The 15,977-nt window shown below is 55.8% G+C and overlaps 1 protein-coding gene across 3 annotated transcripts in view; it reads right to left on the bottom strand.

The window, feature by feature from the left end:
• The window catches only part of SLCO3A1 (solute carrier organic anion transporter family member 3A1), a 100,623-nt gene extending 84,883 nt beyond the window's left edge, over window positions 1-15,740 (bottom strand). Inside the window, exons 1-3 of one of the 3 annotated variants that reach the window (XM_076073005.1) lie at window positions 15,023-15,740; window positions 9,409-10,616; window positions 98-325 (exon numbers count right to left, since the gene is read on the bottom strand). In XM_076073005.1, the coding sequence (XP_075929120.1) occupies window positions 98-325; window positions 9,409-9,561 (381 nt within the window). In that variant the 5' untranslated portion in view covers window positions 9,562-10,616; window positions 15,023-15,740. Of the gene's footprint in view, window positions 1-97; window positions 326-616; window positions 2,747-9,408; window positions 10,617-15,022 lie in introns of those variants that run through there. The other 2 variants (XM_076073006.1, XM_076073007.1) reach the window with 2 other exon arrangements.
• Between the last annotated feature and the right edge of the window lie 237 nt (window positions 15,741-15,977).

A 15,977-nucleotide genomic window follows, 5' to 3' on the forward strand; every position in this document is an offset into this window, starting at 1 on the left:
CACACGTACACACACACACACGTACAAACACACACGTACACACACACACACGTACACACACACACACGTACACACACACACACACGTGTACACGCACCTGGGGCTGATATTGCCGCCCCAGGAACTCGGGCAGGGCAGAGAGCAGCGCGCCCAGCGCCATGACGATGCCGCCACAACCGATGAGACGGGGCCGGTGGCCGCGGCCGCCAAAGTAGCTGACAAAGAGGATCAGGGCGAGGTTCCCCATCTCGAAGCTACTCGCCAGCATGCCCAGGTCGGCCGTCTTGAGGTTGAAGCGCCGCTCGAGGGTGGTTAGCATGCTCACCTGCACGACGCACAGACACGTGACACCCACACTCAACACCTGGACACATCACCTGGGTGTCAACCCACACTCAACACCTGGGCATTGAACCCAACACATTACCTGGGCATTGAACCCAACACAACACCTGCGCATTGACTCAGCACATCACCTGGGCATTGACTCAGCACATCACCTGGTCATTCACCCTGCTCAACACCCAGACATTGACCAAACACTTCAGTACTATTCGCGAACGCCTATGGATGCCCGGCATGGCATACAAGGGGATGGGGGTGGTCAACGCCACACCTGGCCGCCTTTGTCTCTCCGGTGGCGATGTTCACACACCGCGCCAGGTCCTCGTACTCACTCTGCAGAACAGGGGGGAATCACAAACCCCACACATTAAAAGGGCACCCGAGTAGGGAATTCAACCCCGGCCCTTCTCGCCGCGAGGCACGGGTGCCACCGCCACGCCGCCCTGCCGCCATCGGATCGTGAAGGTGGGGGGGGGAGAGAATCATTGCATCGCTTACTCCCCATGCGGCATCGATTACCTCCAACTGGCACCCCCTCCCCCCCCCGGACGGAGGAGAGAGCGGCGTCAACCAGGACGACCCCCACGCTTGGCGCCCCACGGCAGGGTAATCCACTTTGGGGGTTTCAAGGAATTAAAGAGAGAACCTGGCGCAAGGGCTGGACGGGCTCGCCTTTGAGGAGGCTCCACTTCAGTCGCGCACGCAGCAGAGAGTAAAGTAGTTCGATGAGAAATAAACTGAAATGTCAAAGGTCAGATTGACAGGCAGGGCGCTCCCGTCCATGTGTAGCCGTGAGGCATTCGCTGCAAATGCCCCATTCCTATGACGGCCACCGCTGGTCACTGCTACGGCAAGGCCTAGGAAACCCACTGCTGGACCGGCACGACGCGGTCCTCACCGGGAAACTGCCTCGTCGCAGAACGCGTCCTCGTAACTCGACAGCAAAGTTACAAATCGCGATGATCACCGCTCTCATTGTCATTGTCGTTGCCCTATGTTCGCCGCTGCATGCTGATATTTCTTTAGCGCGATGTAATAAAAATGTAGTTTGTTGCAAAATCGCCTGATGAAGCTGGTTGTAATTGCCAGCGAAACGTCGTACTCAAACAGTACATGTTGTGGGTTTACTCTCCAACACACCGGTGTGCTGAAGTAGTCACTAATTGGAACGTTTGCTTTACGTCACAAAACTTACTAATTGGCCGTGTCGGGTGGTGGCGGGTGCCAAGATCGGCCTCTGTGCAGGAGGCTACCGGGCAACTGGTGACACTTGCGCGTGTGTGTACAGGCGCGTGCGTGTGTGTTAGGAGCGGCAGTGCAGAGGTTAGCGCTGCGTTACGAACCCGGCGACCCGAGTTCGATTCCCGCTCGTGGCCAACAACGGGGACGATTGCCTGAACCGTTGCCGGGCCTCCCCTAGGTCGACTCAGCCTCAAATGAGCACCCGGTGCGGTGTGTGGTGCTGGGCACCCACCGCTTCACGTGCCGTGGCGACCTTAGCACTTGCCCCTGCAGCTGGTTAAGGCTACCGGGGCGATCTTCGTCTTTCGTGTGCACGTGTCGTTATCTGTGTTTATGTAAGCGCCGGTAAGAGAGGAGAGGTGGTGGTGGTGGTGGTGGCGGTAGTACCGTGGCTAATCCACTTCACGCCGTCATAAGCAATCGATTCTCCTCTCCCTCCCGTCCAGGCTCCGTGAGGGCTTCCTCCATCGCGGGATATTCTCCTTGACCAATCCGAGCGTTGTGCAAAAGCAAATCCGCGAACGAGACGCGCGACTCTTCCCCCTTGCCGCCCCCCACCGACCCCCGTCACCGAGACACCGGCCGTCTGACCCGTGGCGACCTGGCAGGTTTGCCGTTTGCTTTTTTATTTCCCAAACCAAAACGAATATCAAAAGAACCGCAGCTCTGCAGCGAGCGGGATCGCGAAACGCGCGGCCGTGGCGTCGCCGCACCGACCGGGGGGTGGCAGCTGCCCCACAACCCTTGAGGATTTCTGAGCGTGTACTTGAGTCGAGACAAACGGCGTAATTGGCGCGATTGCGCCGCTGACAGGGCAGGCCACGTCCGCCCTTTAACCCCGAACGCCGCCCGCCGCTGTCCCTGTCCCCGTCGCGCCCGCGAGAGCCCCACGCGAGGGCCTCTGCCAGTCGCGGCCGCTCAGAGATCCTCGTAAGAGGCCTCGCGCGTCCCCCGCTTAATGTATGCAGCAAACACAACATTTAATCATTGTGCGCCGGTATTAAGGCGATTAATCACCGCGCGGACAAACGGATTGGGTCGGGCTGGGCCGCGGCGACGGTGGTGGCGGTGGGAGTGGTGGTGGGAGTGGTGGCAGTGGTGGCGGTGGTGGGAGTGGTGATGGTGTTGGTGGCGGTGGGAGTGGTGGGAGTGGTGGTGGTGGCGGTGGTGGGAGTGGTGGTGGTAGTGGTGGCGGTGGTGGTGGTGGTGGTGACGGTGGCTACTGACGCGTACTGACACTGACACAGGGCGAGGACGATGGCGCATCTGAGCACTCGGCACAGGGCGGCATCTGTCAGGCCGGGGTATCAACTTGACAGCCGTTAATTACACTGGCGCCGGGGGGTGGGGGGGCGGGGGGGGGCGGGGAGGGGTGGGGGGGCGGGGGGAGGCGGGGAGGGCGGGGGGGGGTCCGTCCGTGCGTGGCGCTTTATGTGACGGACGCGCTGCCACACGCCGCACCGGTGCCCTACCCATCATTCTTCAGCGGGGATGAAACCAGCGAGCTAAAGGGTACACGTGGGGTAGGAAGGGTACACGTGGGGTAGGAAGGGTACACGTGGGGTAGGAAGGGTACACGTGGGGTAGGAAGGGTACACGTGGGGTAGGAAGGGTACACGTGGGGTAGGAAGGGTACACGTGGGGTAGGAAGGGTACACGTGGGGGAGGAAGGGTACACGTGGGGTAGGAAGGGTACACGTGGGGTAGGAAGGGTACACGTGGGGTAGCAAGGGTACACGTGGGGGAGGAAGGGTACACGTGGGGGAGGAAGGGTACACGTGGGGTAGGAAGGGTACGCGTGGGGTAGGAAGGGTACGCGTGGGGTAGGAAGGGTACGCGTGGGGTAGGAAGGGTATGCGTGGGGTAGGAAGGGTACACGTGGGGTAGGAAGGGTACACGTGGGGTAGGAAGGGTACACGTGGGGTAGGAAGGGTACACGTGGGGTAGGAAGGGTACACGTGGGGTAGGAAGGGTACACGTGGGGTAGGAAGGGTACACGTGAGGTAGGAAGGGTACACGTGGGGTAGGAAGGGTACACGTGGGGTAGGAAGGGTACACGTGGGGGAGGAAGGGTACACGTGGGGTAGGAAGGGTACGCGTGGGGTAGGAAGGGTACGCGTGGGGTAGGAAGGGTACGCGTGGGGTAGGAAAGGTACACGTGGGGTAGGAAGGGTACACGTGGGGTAGGAAGGGTACACGTGGGGTAGGAAGGGTACACGTGGGGTACACGTGGGGTAGGAAGGGTACATGAGTTGGATTCCCAGTATCTGCCACGCTCTTCATCAATCCGTATCGACCGTTGCGGTGAAGTATGGTCAAACAACCCCCGTGGCTGACATGGCTTTTGAAAGCCTTCAACCAGCAGCAAATTTAGCGTTGGAAAGAATAATACTTAAGTCTTATCACATTATAAAAAATTATCCTGAGTAATACTTACATTTATTATACCGTCATTTAAATATCCCTGATGCAATGTACTCTTGCATTGAAATGAAAACGTTCGTAAATATAATTACTGCCAACAAAATAAAGATGCTGCCTGCATCGCATCTGTCTCACAAAGGTCTCAATATTCTGTTGGGGTCACTGTTTGTGAATTTGTGGACCCCAACGTTGGTAGGTCTGGGTTGGTAGCAGGGGTAAGTAGGCCCAGGATCGGTTCAGATGTCACTCACCACTGATATTAGCCACGGCCCGGATTCAAACTCAGGTGCCGGAGTGATGAGTGCACTAACGACCACAACCACCGCTTCTCGTGGCCGGCTATAAACGAATCCAGGTCATCTATCTAAATATAGAAATAAAATACTATTGGTGAACAAATCCAAATCACTACGTGTGCACTGCAGTTATGCAAATCGTGACTCCGGTAATCATTGGCACCGCGCTCATCATTGAGCACAGGAAGACCTCTCACCGCCCGAGCCTCGAATCACCACCGTCAGTCGCCACGCTAGCCACTAGTACTAGTCCTGTCACCCTACCAGCTAACCACTAGTACTAGTCCTGTCACTTACCCTACCAGCTAGCCACTAGTACTAGTCCTGTCACTTACCCTACCAGCTAGCCACTAGTACTAGTCCTGTCACCCTACCAGCTAGCCACTAGTACTAGTCCTGTCACCCTACCAGCTAGCCACTAGTACTAGTCCTGTCACCCTACCAGCTGCCACTAGTACTAGTCCTGTCACCCTACCAGCTAGCCACTAGTACTAGTCCTGTCACTTACCCTACCAGCTAGCTACTAGTACTAGTCCTGTCACTCTACCAGCTAGCTACTAGTACTAGTCCTGTCACCCTACCAGCTAGCCACTAGTACTAGTCCTGTCACCCTACCAGCTAGCCACTAGTACTAGTCCTGTCACTTACCCTACCAGCTAGCCACTAGTACTAGTCCTGTCACTCTACCAGCTAGCTACTAGTACTAGTCCTGTCACCCTACCAGCTAGCTACTAGTACTAGTCCTGTCACCCTACCAGCTAGCCACTAGTACTATTCCTGTCACTTACCCTACCAGCTAGCCACTAGTACTAGTCCTGTCACTCTACCAACTAGCTACTAGTACTAATCATGTCACCCTACAAGCTAGCTACTAGTACTAATCCTGTTACCCTACCAGCTAGCTACTAGTAATAGTCCTGTCACCCTACCAGCTAGCTACTAGTACTAATCATGTCACCCTACCAGCTAGCCACTAGTACTAGTCCTGTCACCCTACCAGCTAGCTACTAGTACTAGTCCTGTCACCCTACCAGCTAGCTACTAGTACTAATCATGTCACCCTACCAGCTAGCCACTAGTACTAGTCCTGTCACCCTACCAGCTAGCCACTAGTACTAGTCCTGTCACCCTACCAGCTAGCCACTAGTACTAGTCCTGTCACCCTACCAGCTAGCCACTAGTACTAGTCCTGTCACTCTACCAGCTAGCTACTAGTACTAGTCCTGTCACCCTACCAGCTAGCTACTAGTACTAGTCCTGTCACCCTACCAGCTAGCCACTAGTACTAATCCTGTCACCCTACCAGCTAGCTACTAGTACCAGTCCTGTCACCCTACCAGCTAGCTACTAGTACTAGTCCTGTCACCCTACCAGCTAGCCACTAGTACTAATCCTGTCACCCTACCAGCTAGCTACTAGTACTAGTCCTGTCACCCTACCAGCTAGCTACTAGTACTAGTCCTGTCACCCTACCAGCTAGCTACTAGTACTAGTCCTGTCACCCTACCAGCTAGCTACTAGTACTAGTCCTGTCACCCTACAAGCTAGCCACTAGTACTAGTCCTGTCACCCTACCAGCTAGCCACTAGTACTAGTCCTGTCACTTACCCTACCAGCTAGCTACTAGTACTAGTCCTGTCACTTACCCTACCAGCTAGCCACTAGTACTAGTCCTGTCACCCTACCAACTAGCTACTAGTACTAGTCCTGTCACCCTACCAGCTAGCTACTAGTACTAGTTCTGTCACCCTACCAGCTAGCTACTAGTACTAGTCCTGTCACCCTACCAGCTAGCCACGAGTACTAGTCCTGTCACCCTACCAGCTAGCCACTGGTACTAGTCCTGTCACTTACCCTACCAGCTAGCTACTAGTACTAGTCCTGTCACTAACCCTACCAGCTACAGTGAGGGAAAAAAGTATTTGATTCCTTGCTGATTTTGTACGTTTGCCCACTGACAAAGAAATGACCAGTCTATAATATTAATGGTAGGTTTATTTGAACAGTGAGAGACAATAACAACAACAAAAAATCCGGAAAAACGCGTGTCAAAAATGTTATAAATCGATTTACATTTTAATGAGGGAAATAAGTATTTGACCCCTCTGCAAAACATGACTTAGTACTTGGTGGCAAAACCCTTGTTGGCAATCACAGAGGTCAGACGTTTTTTGTAGTTGGCCATCAGGTTTGCACACATCTCAGGAGGGATTTTGTCCCACTCCTCTTTGCAGATCTTCTCCAAGTCATTAAAGTTTCGAGGCTGACGTTTGGCAACTCGAACCTTCAGCTCCCTCCACAGATTTTCTATGGGATTAAGGTCTGGAGACTGGCTAGGCCACTCCAGGATCTTAATGTGCTTCTTCTTGAGCCACTCCTTTGTTGCCTTGGCCGTGTGTTTTGGGTCATTGTCATGCTGGAATACCCATCCACGACCCATTTTCAATGCCCTGGCTGAGGGAAGGAGGATCTCACCCAAGATTTGACGGTACATGGTCCTGTCCATCGTCCCTTTGATGCGGTGAAGTTGTCCTGTCCCCTTAGCAGAAAAACACACCCAAAGCATAATATTTCCACCTCCATGTTTGACGGTGGGGATGGTGTTCTTGGGGTTATAGGCAGCATTCCTCCTCCTCCAAACACGGCGAGTTGAGTTGATGCCAAAGAGCTCCATTTTGGTCTCATCTGACCACAACACTTTCACCCAGTTGTCCTCTGAATCATTCAGATCTTCATTGGCAAACTTCAGACGGGCATGTATATGTGCTTTCTTGAGCAGGGGGACCTTGCGGGCGCTGCAGGATTTCAGTCCTTCACGGCGTAGTGTGTTACCAATTGTTTTCTTGGTGACTATGGTCCCAGCTGCCTTGAGATCATAGATAAGATCCTCCCGTGTAGTTCTGGGCTGATTCCTCACCATTCTCATGATCATTGCAACTCCACGAGGTGAGATCTTGCATTGAGCCCCAGGCCGAGGGAGATTGACAGTTCTTTTGTGTTTCTTCCATTTGCGAATAATCGCACCGACTGTTGTCACCTTCTCACCAAGCTGCTTGGCAATGGTCTTGTAGCCCATTCCAGCCTTGTGTAGGTCCACAATCTTGTCCCTGACATCTTTGGAGAGCTCTTTGGTCTTGGTCATGGTGGAGAGTTTAGAATCTGATTGCTTGATTGCTTCTGTGGACAGGTGTCTTTTATACGGTAACAAGCTGAGATTAGGAGCATTCCCTTTAAGAGTGTGCTCCTAATCTCAGCTCTTTACCTGTATAAAAGACACCTGGGAGCTAGAAATCTTTCTGATTGAGAGGGGGTCAAATACTTATTTCCCTCATTAAAATGCAAATCAATTTATAACATTTTTGACATTCGTTTTTCCGGATTTTTTTGTTGTTATTCTGTCTCTCACTGTTCAAATAAACCTACCATTAAAATTATAGACTGATCATTTCTTTGTCAGTGGGCAAAGGTACAAAATCAGCAGGGGATCAAATACTTTTTTCCCTCACTGTACTATCCATCACAATGACCCTAACCCTCGTCAACTTACCAGCAAGCCACAAGTACTATTCATCACACTCACCCTAACCCTAGGCAACTTACCATCCATCCACAAGTACTATCCATCACACTCACCCTAACCCTAGTAAACTTACCAGCCATCCACAAGTACTATCCATCACACTCACCCTAACCCTAGTAAACTTACCATCCATCCACAAGTACTATCCATCACACTCACCCTAACCCTAGTCAACTTACCAGCCATCCACAAGTACTATCCATCACACTCACCCTAACCCTAGTAAACTTACCAGCCAGCCACAGGTACTATCCATCACACTCACCCTAACCCTAGTCAACTTACCATCCATCCACAAGCACTATCCATCACACTCACCCTAACCCCAGTCAACTTACCATCTATCCACAAGAACTATCCATCACACTCACCGTAACCCTAGTCAACTTACCAGCCATCCACAAGAACTATCCATCACACTCACCCTAACCCTAGTCAACTTACCAGCCATCCACAAGTACTATCTATCACACTCACCCTAACCCCAGTCAACTTACCATCTATCCACAAGAACTATCCATCACACTCACCGTAACCCTAGTCAACTTACCAGCCATCCACAAGAACTATCCATCACACTCACCCTAACCCTAGTCAACTTACCAGCCATCCACAAGTACTATCCATCACACTCACCCTAACCCTCGTCAACTTACCATCCATCCACAAGAACTATCCATCACACTCACCCGGAGGCCAATTTAGCTTTGGCCCGACCTGCACAGTTTAGCAGGGCTCATTTGCTCCTTCCATTCGATTTTCATTTTCGTTGTTCACAGCTCTAAAACAACACCCTTCAAAATCAATACCACCGCTGCCTCACACGTCCCGTGACATTGTACGGCATTGAGAAATAAAACAAAGAATCGGTCAAGCCACATCACAGGAGGAGGCCCTGTTTAATGCCGGCGTCATGGCCAAAGGTTCTGCACCTGCCAACAATTACCAAATTGCTGTACTGCCAAACTTGCATACCCCTGCACTAATTTCAGAGTTGTTCGAGCCAAAGCTGCCACAAGTCAATACCTGGCCCAGTACAATAAATATATTTTTTAATTAACTCTAAAACGAACAACCAGCCTTCCATAGCATTGCCACAGCTTCACCCACCAGAATTTCCCCCAATCATTGATTTTGCGACTCATCTCATCATCACAATCGATGCTCTAAACATCTGCAGGTGCAGGGCAGGAACCTGCTTGCTCTACTGCCTTTCACAGGCTACCCGCAACAAAGCTGGGCAGGTTGGGCATCTCAGTCACATGGCATCTGCGCGATCCATCAACCATCAATCAGTGGCACTGGACTATAGGTGTACATTAGCAGCGTCCTCAAAGCAACCACCACCACGACTGACGCCATCACCACCACCACCGACACCATCACCACAACCACAATCACCACCGACACCACCGTGGCCACCACCGCCGACACCGCCACCATCGCCACCCGACAACCCCCACCAACAACAGCATCCTCACCACCACGAGGCCACCGCCGCCACCCGCTGCGCCATCTCACCAGGTACGCGCCCGCCGTGCCCTGCGCCAGCATGAGCGCGCACTCGGCCAGCAGGAACACCTTGACGTTGGCGAAGCACGAGGGCCGGGGGGTGCCCTTGAGGCGGGGCACCAGCGCGCCGACGTCTTCCCCCAGCTTCGTGGGGCTCGCCATGGCCCGCGGCCTGCGCTCCCCCGTCTCTCCCCGGCCGGGCGAGGTCGCCCCGGGTCTCCGCGCGGGATTGAGCGGGGCGGGCGAGCGGGCGAGCGGGCGAGCGGGGCGAGCGGGGCGTTATCCGAGATGAGACGATGTCGAAGAAGCCGGGGGATAGCGGGGAGCTTTATAACGAAGACCACCGGGGCGAGGGGAGACCGGGCCGAGTGGGTGCGCTGCGGGGAGCTTCGCCGGGGAAATGTCCAGGGATCGCCTGCGATGAGTTCAACCTGAGGGGCTCACGTCGATGCTGGGAGACGGATCGATCAACTCGATGGCCGAATGGGGCCACCTCTGCAATGGAATCACAATGGGTCACCTTGACTATTGTACACAAACTTGTCACCTCGGGACATCTGCACGGGTCACTTTTATGACGATATCCAAATAAAATCAACTCGACGACGATGCCCGGACGGTGTCAACCTTGACGACAGAACCTGCCCGGGTCACTTCGACAGCAGCGGGCAGCTTCCCTAGGATGGTAGCCCGAAGCAATCTGTGAGACCGGCGCCGTGTTTAACTGACGCTGCTCCTGGGTCAATCCTGGTGGCGCAGTTCGGAGTCACCGCCAACACGGCTGCCACGTAAACCGTGGCCTCGGGGCCGGTGTCTGCTGCGTGCCGTGGACTGTACCACTTCGGGACGGGGGAGCGGTCGCTCGGACCGGCCCGCGGGCGGACGGGCGGGCGGCAGACGCGCGTGCACACACGCGGAACGCGCTCTCGGCTCGTTCGAACGACGCGCGCGGGTTGGAGACGAGACGTGGGCCCGGCTCGGGGTCCCGTCACATCAACTTGAAAGCCGAACTTTGGGAAAATTTGTCGTGCGAAATCCTCCTCCTCCACTCGGTGGCTCCGCGCAGCATCGTGACGGTGGCTGCGGCGACGGCAGCTCGACGCCGAGGGCGATCGCGACAAATGACGGCGACGGCGTAGAAACCCCGTCAGCGATTACTCCTCCGTGTGGCAAGCCACAATCTCATCCCCTTCAACCGCTGCCGCACACCCCACAACCTAAAAAAAAAGCATACAAAAATTACTAAATACAAATTCAGACGTGGAAAGTTACGAATAAAAATCAGGCAGACAGAACAACTTGAGTGAAAGAGCCTGTTACAATGTACCAGAACATTTACTGGTCACACACGTGGCCGTGCGGACCAGTTGTCAGCCTCCTACTGCCCGCTACATTCCCAAAATGCACTTGGCCCTCCTCCCCCCTCTTCTGTTCGTCCGTAAGCGTTTTCCAGCTTGCCACGTGCTCGCGTCAATCGGCAAACGCAACTGACGTCACAATTGGCATTATCATTATTTAATTGCGGATGTTCGTGAGAACCTGCACGCGAGCAAGCAGCAGAAGAAAGCAGAAGTGAAAGAGGAGCCATCAGCATCGTGCAGTCCCCAGCACGGAACTCGGCCCTCACCACAGCCACTGCAGGGAGCCCGGTGTAACGTGTGGCTGTGTTGTCAGCGTGGTTGTTGTTGCTCCAACCAGAGGGCAGTAGTCATACCGGCCAGCGGTCTCACTGCGACACGAGCTGGCTAGCTGGCTGGCTAGCGGGCTGGCTAGTCGGTTGGCTAGCTGGCTGGCTAGCTGGCTACCTGGCTGGCTGGCTGGCTAGCTGGCTGGCTAGCTGGCTGGCTAGCTGGCTGGCTAGTCGGTTGGCTAGCTGGCTGGCTAGCTGGCTAGCTGGCTGGCTGGCTGGCTAGCTGGCTGGCTAGCTGGCTAGCTGGCTGGCTGGCTAGCTGGCTGGCTAGCTGGCTAGCTGGCTGGCTGGCTGGCTAGCTGGCTGGCTAGCTGGCTAGCTGGCTGGCTGGCTAGCTGGCTGGCTAGCCGGCTAGCTGGCTGGCTAGTTGGCTAGCTGGCTGGCTGGCTGGCTAGTTGGCTGGCTAGCTGGCTGGCTGGCTAGCTGGCTGGCTGGCTGGCTAGCTGGCTGGCTAGCTGGGTAGCTGGCTAGCTGGCTGGCTAGCTGGGTAGCTGGCTAGCTGGCTGGCTAGCTGGCTAGCTGGCTGGCTAGCAGGCTAACTGGTCCGGCAGGCCGGTAGGCAGGCAGGAAGGTTGGCTGGTCTGGCTGGCTAGCTAGCTAGCTGGCTGGCTAGCTAGCTAGCTGGCTGGCTAGCTGGCTAGCTGGCTGGCTAGCTGGCTGGCTAGCTGGCTAGCTGGCTGGCTAGCTGGCTGGCTGGCTGGCTAGCTGGCTGGCTAGCTGGCTGGCTGGCTGGCTAGCTGGGTAGCTGGGTAGCTGGCTGGCTGGTTAGCTGGCCAGCTGGGTAGTTGGGTAGCTGGCTGGCTAGCTAGCTGGCTGGATGGCTGGCTAGCTAGCTAGCTGGCTGGCTAGCTAGCTAGCTGGCTGGCTAGCTGGCTGGCTAGCTGGCTGGCTGGCTGGCTAGCTGGGTAGCTGGGTAGCTGGCTGGCTGGTTAGCTGGCCAGCTGGGTAGTTGGGTAGCTGGCTGGCTAGCTAGCTGGCTGGCTGGATGGCTGGCTAGCTAGCTGGCTGGCTAGCTGGCTGTATAGCCGAGATACAAGCAGGCAGGGATGGCTGTGTAACCACGACATGAGCTGGCTGATGGGCTGACTGGATGGCTGGCCCGGCAGGCCGGTGGGCAGGCAGCCTGGCTGGATATCAGCCAGCCCAAGAGGCCGGCTAGCGGATGGTGCAAGCACCTCTTTGTTATTGTTAGACGACGACTACGCAGCGAGGCACCCTCCTCCTGGTGGCCTGTGCTCCACTGCTGGCTGATGCCCAGGTTGAGCGTGGGCCCCGGCAGTCCACACTGAGACTTGCACCACGCGCGCTATTCCTCTCCACTCTCTATCAACCCCTGCCCTTAGCAGCAGCTAGGAATATTCAATACATCGCAAGTTCGACTGTAGTAGCAACAACAGCGGCAACAGCAGCGGCAACAGCAGCAACAACAGCAACAACAGTAGCAACAGCAGTAGCGACAGCAACAACAGCAGCAACAGCAACAACAGCAGTAGCAACAGCAGTAGCGACAGATGTCCAAAGCAATGGCGACAGTCTCCGGACTGCGCACGGAGCCCCCCGCCGCGAGTGTTGCAGTGAATGTCGCGTCAGTGAATGTCGCGTCAGTGAATGTCGCGTCAGTGAATGTCGCGTCAGTGAATGTCGCGTCAGTGAATGTCGCGTCTGTGAATGTCGCGTCTGTGAATGTCGCGTCTGTGAATGTCGCGTCTGTGAATGTCGCGTCAGTGAATGTCGCGTCTGTGAATGTCGCGTCTGTGAATGTCGCGTCTGTGAATGTCGCGTCTGTGAATGTCGCGTCAGTGAATGTCGCGTCAGTGAATGTCGCGTCTGTGAATGTCGCGTCGGTGAATGTCGCGTCGGTGAATTTCGCGTCGGTGAATTTCGCGTCAGGGAATGTCGCGTCAGGGAATGTCGCGTCACGAACGGATAGCGCAGGCGAGAGAGCGCACGGCAACCCCGTCAGATAGATATAGCACGTGTGTGTGTGTGCTGTGTGTGTGTGCTGTATGTGTGTGCTGTGTGTGTGTGTGTAGCTGTGTTTACTGTGTGTGCGTGCTGTGTGTGCTGTGTGTGTGTGTGCTGTGTGTGTGTGCGTGTGTGTTGTGTGTGTGTGTGTAGCTGTGTGTGTGTGTGCTGTGTGTGTGTGCTGTGTGTGCTGTGTGTGTGTGGTGTGTGTGCTGTGTGTGTGTGCTGTGTGTGCTGTGTGTGTGCTGTGTGTGTGTGCTGTGTGTATGTGTGCTGTGTGTGTGCTGTGTGTGCGTGTGCTGTGTGTGCGTGTGCTGTGTGTGTGTGTGCTGTGTGTGTGTGCTGTGTGTGTGCTGTGTGTGTGTGCTGTGTGTGTGTGTGCTGTGTGTGTGTGCTGTGTGTGTGCTGTGTGTGTGCTGTGTGTGTGTGTGTGCTGTGTGTGTGTGCTGTGTGTGTGTGTGTAGCTGTGTGTGTGTGTGCTGTGTGTGTGGTGTGTGCTGTGTGTGTGTGTGCTGTGTGTGTGCTGTGTGTGTGTGTAGCTGTGTGTGCTGTGTGTGTGCTGTGTGTGTGTGTGTGCTGTGTGTGTGTGTGCTGTGTGTGTGTGTGCTGTGTGTGTGTGTGCTGTGTGTGTAGCTGTGTGTGTGTGTGTGCTGTGTGTGCTGTGTGTGCGTGTGCTGTGTGTGTGTAGCTGTGTGTGCTGTGTGTGTGTGCTGTGTGTGTGCTGTGTGTGTGTGCTGTGTGTGTGTGTGCTGTGTGTGTGCTGTGTGCGTGTGTGCTGTGTGTGTATGCGTGCTGTGTGCGTGTTGTGTGCGTGCTGTGTGCGTGCTGTGTGTGTGTGCTGTGTGTGTGCGCGTGCTGTGTGTGCGTGTTGTGTGCGTGCTGTGTGTATGCGTGCTGTGTGTGTGCGTGCTGTGCGCTGCTGGTATGCTGCTGTGTGTATGTGCTGTGTGTGTACTGTGTGTGCGTGCTGTCTGTTTGTTGCTGTGTGTGTGTGCTGTGTGTGTGCTGTGTGTGTGTGCTGTGTGTGTGTGCTGTGTGTGTGTGCTGTGTGTGTGCTGTGTGTGTGCTGTGTGCGTGTGTACTGTGTGTGTTGCTGTGTGTGCTGTGTGTTGCTGTGTGTATGTTGCTGTGTGTGTGCTGTGTATGTACTGTGTGTTGCTGTGTGTGTTGCTGCGTGTGCTGCGTGTTGCTGTGTGTGCTGTGTATGTGTGCTGTGTATGCTGTGTGTGTGTGTGCTGCGTGTGCTGTGTGTTGCTGCGTGTGCTGTGTGTGTGTAGCTGTGTGTGTGCTGCGTGTGTTGCTGTGTTGCTGTGTGTGTGTTGCTGTGTGTGTGTTGCTGTGTGTGCTGTGTGTGTTGCTGCGTGTGCTGTGTGTGTGTAGCTGTGTGTGTGCTGCGTGTGTTGCTGTGTTGCTGTGTGTGTTGCTGTGTGTGCTGTGTGTGTGCTGTGTGTGTGTTGCTGTGTGTGCTGTGTGTGTAGCTGTGTGTGTAGCTGCGTGTGCTGTGTGTGTGCTGTGTGTGTAGCTGTGTGGGCTGTGTGTAGCTGTGTGTGTGCTGTGTGTGTAGCTGTGTGTGTGCTGTGTGTGTAGCTGTGTGTGTACTGTGTGTGTAGCTGTGTGTGTACTGTGTGTGTAGCTGTGTGTGTAGCTGTGTGTAGCTGTGTGTGTAGCTGTGTGTAGCTGTGTGTGTGCTGTGTGTGTAGCTGTGTGTAGCTGTGTGTGTGCTGTGTGTGTAGCTGTGTGTGTGCTGTGTGTGTAGCTGTGTGTGTGTGCTGTGTGTGTAGCTGTGTGTAGCTGTGTGTGTAGCTGTGTGTGTGCTGTGTGTGTAGCTGTGTGTGTGCTGTGTGTGTGCTGTGTGTGTAGCTGTGTGTGTGTGCTGTGTGTGTAGCTGTGTGTAGCTGTGTGTGTAGCTGTGTGTAGCTGTGTGTGTAGCTGTGTGTGCTGTGTGTGTAGCTGCCGAGCCCCGCTCACCGCGCTCCTCACCGCGTCCTGCGCCGCTCGAGTGCGGCTCGCGAGACGACGGCGCGGACGCCTCGCGCCGCACTCCACTGCTGTTGCTGCTGTTGCTGTGTCCGCTGCTGTTGCTGCTGTTGCTGTGTCCGCTGTCTCTGCGACTGCCGCTGCTGTTGCTGTGGCCGCTGTTGCTGTGGCCGCTGCTGTCTCCGCTACTGCCGCTGCTGCTGTCTCTTCTGCTGCTGTCTCTGCTGTCTCTGTCTCCGCTACTGCCGCTGCTGCTGTCTCTGTCTCTGCTGTCTCCGCTGCTGCTGTCTCTGTCTCCGCTGCTGCTGTCTCCGCTACTGCTGTCTCTGTCTCTGCTGTCTCTGTCTCTGCTGTCTCCGCTGCTGCTGTCTCTGCTGTCTCCGCCGCCTCCTCCCCCCGCTCGAGCCGTGCGCAGCCTCAGCCTCAGCAGCATCAGCGGCGGTGGTGTCGGAGTGCGACGTCACCACGAAAGGCAAAGATCCCCCGGGTAGCCTCGACTCGCGGGGCAAGTGCCGCGCCCAACCTTGTGGAGGAGCCGCCACGGAGACACGTGGGGGGAGTCAGCACCGCGCCCGGCCGCCTTTGTCTCCCCAGCGGCGCTGTTGTTACAGCAGGAGACTCGTTTCGTGAGGCTGAGTCGACCCCTCGGGTAGGAGGAGGTGTTGGGCCGTGGTGTTCGTGGCGCAGCGCTAACCGCTGCGCCACCGCTCCCCGCTGCCCCTCCCCCCCGCCTCTCTTCCAGTTGTGTCCCCATCAGCCAAGCGGATTGCGTGAGGAGGGCATGGGGGGGGCAGGGGGGGCAGGGGGGCAGGGAAAAGCAGGGGGGCAGGGGGGGGCAGGGTGGAACGGGGGGGGCAGGAGGGCAGGGGGGCAGGAGGGCAGGGGGGGCAGGGGGGAACGGGGGGGGGCAGGGGGGCAGGGGGGGCAGGGGGGAACGGGGGGGGCA

The sequence above is a fragment of the Petromyzon marinus genome, chromosome 40 (assembly GCF_048934315.1).
Source record: "Petromyzon marinus isolate PM22_M1 ecotype Great Lakes invasive population chromosome 40, UKy_Petmar_22M1.pri1.0, whole genome shotgun sequence".
NCBI classification, from domain to species: Eukaryota; Metazoa; Chordata; class Hyperoartia; order Petromyzontiformes; family Petromyzontidae; genus Petromyzon; species Petromyzon marinus.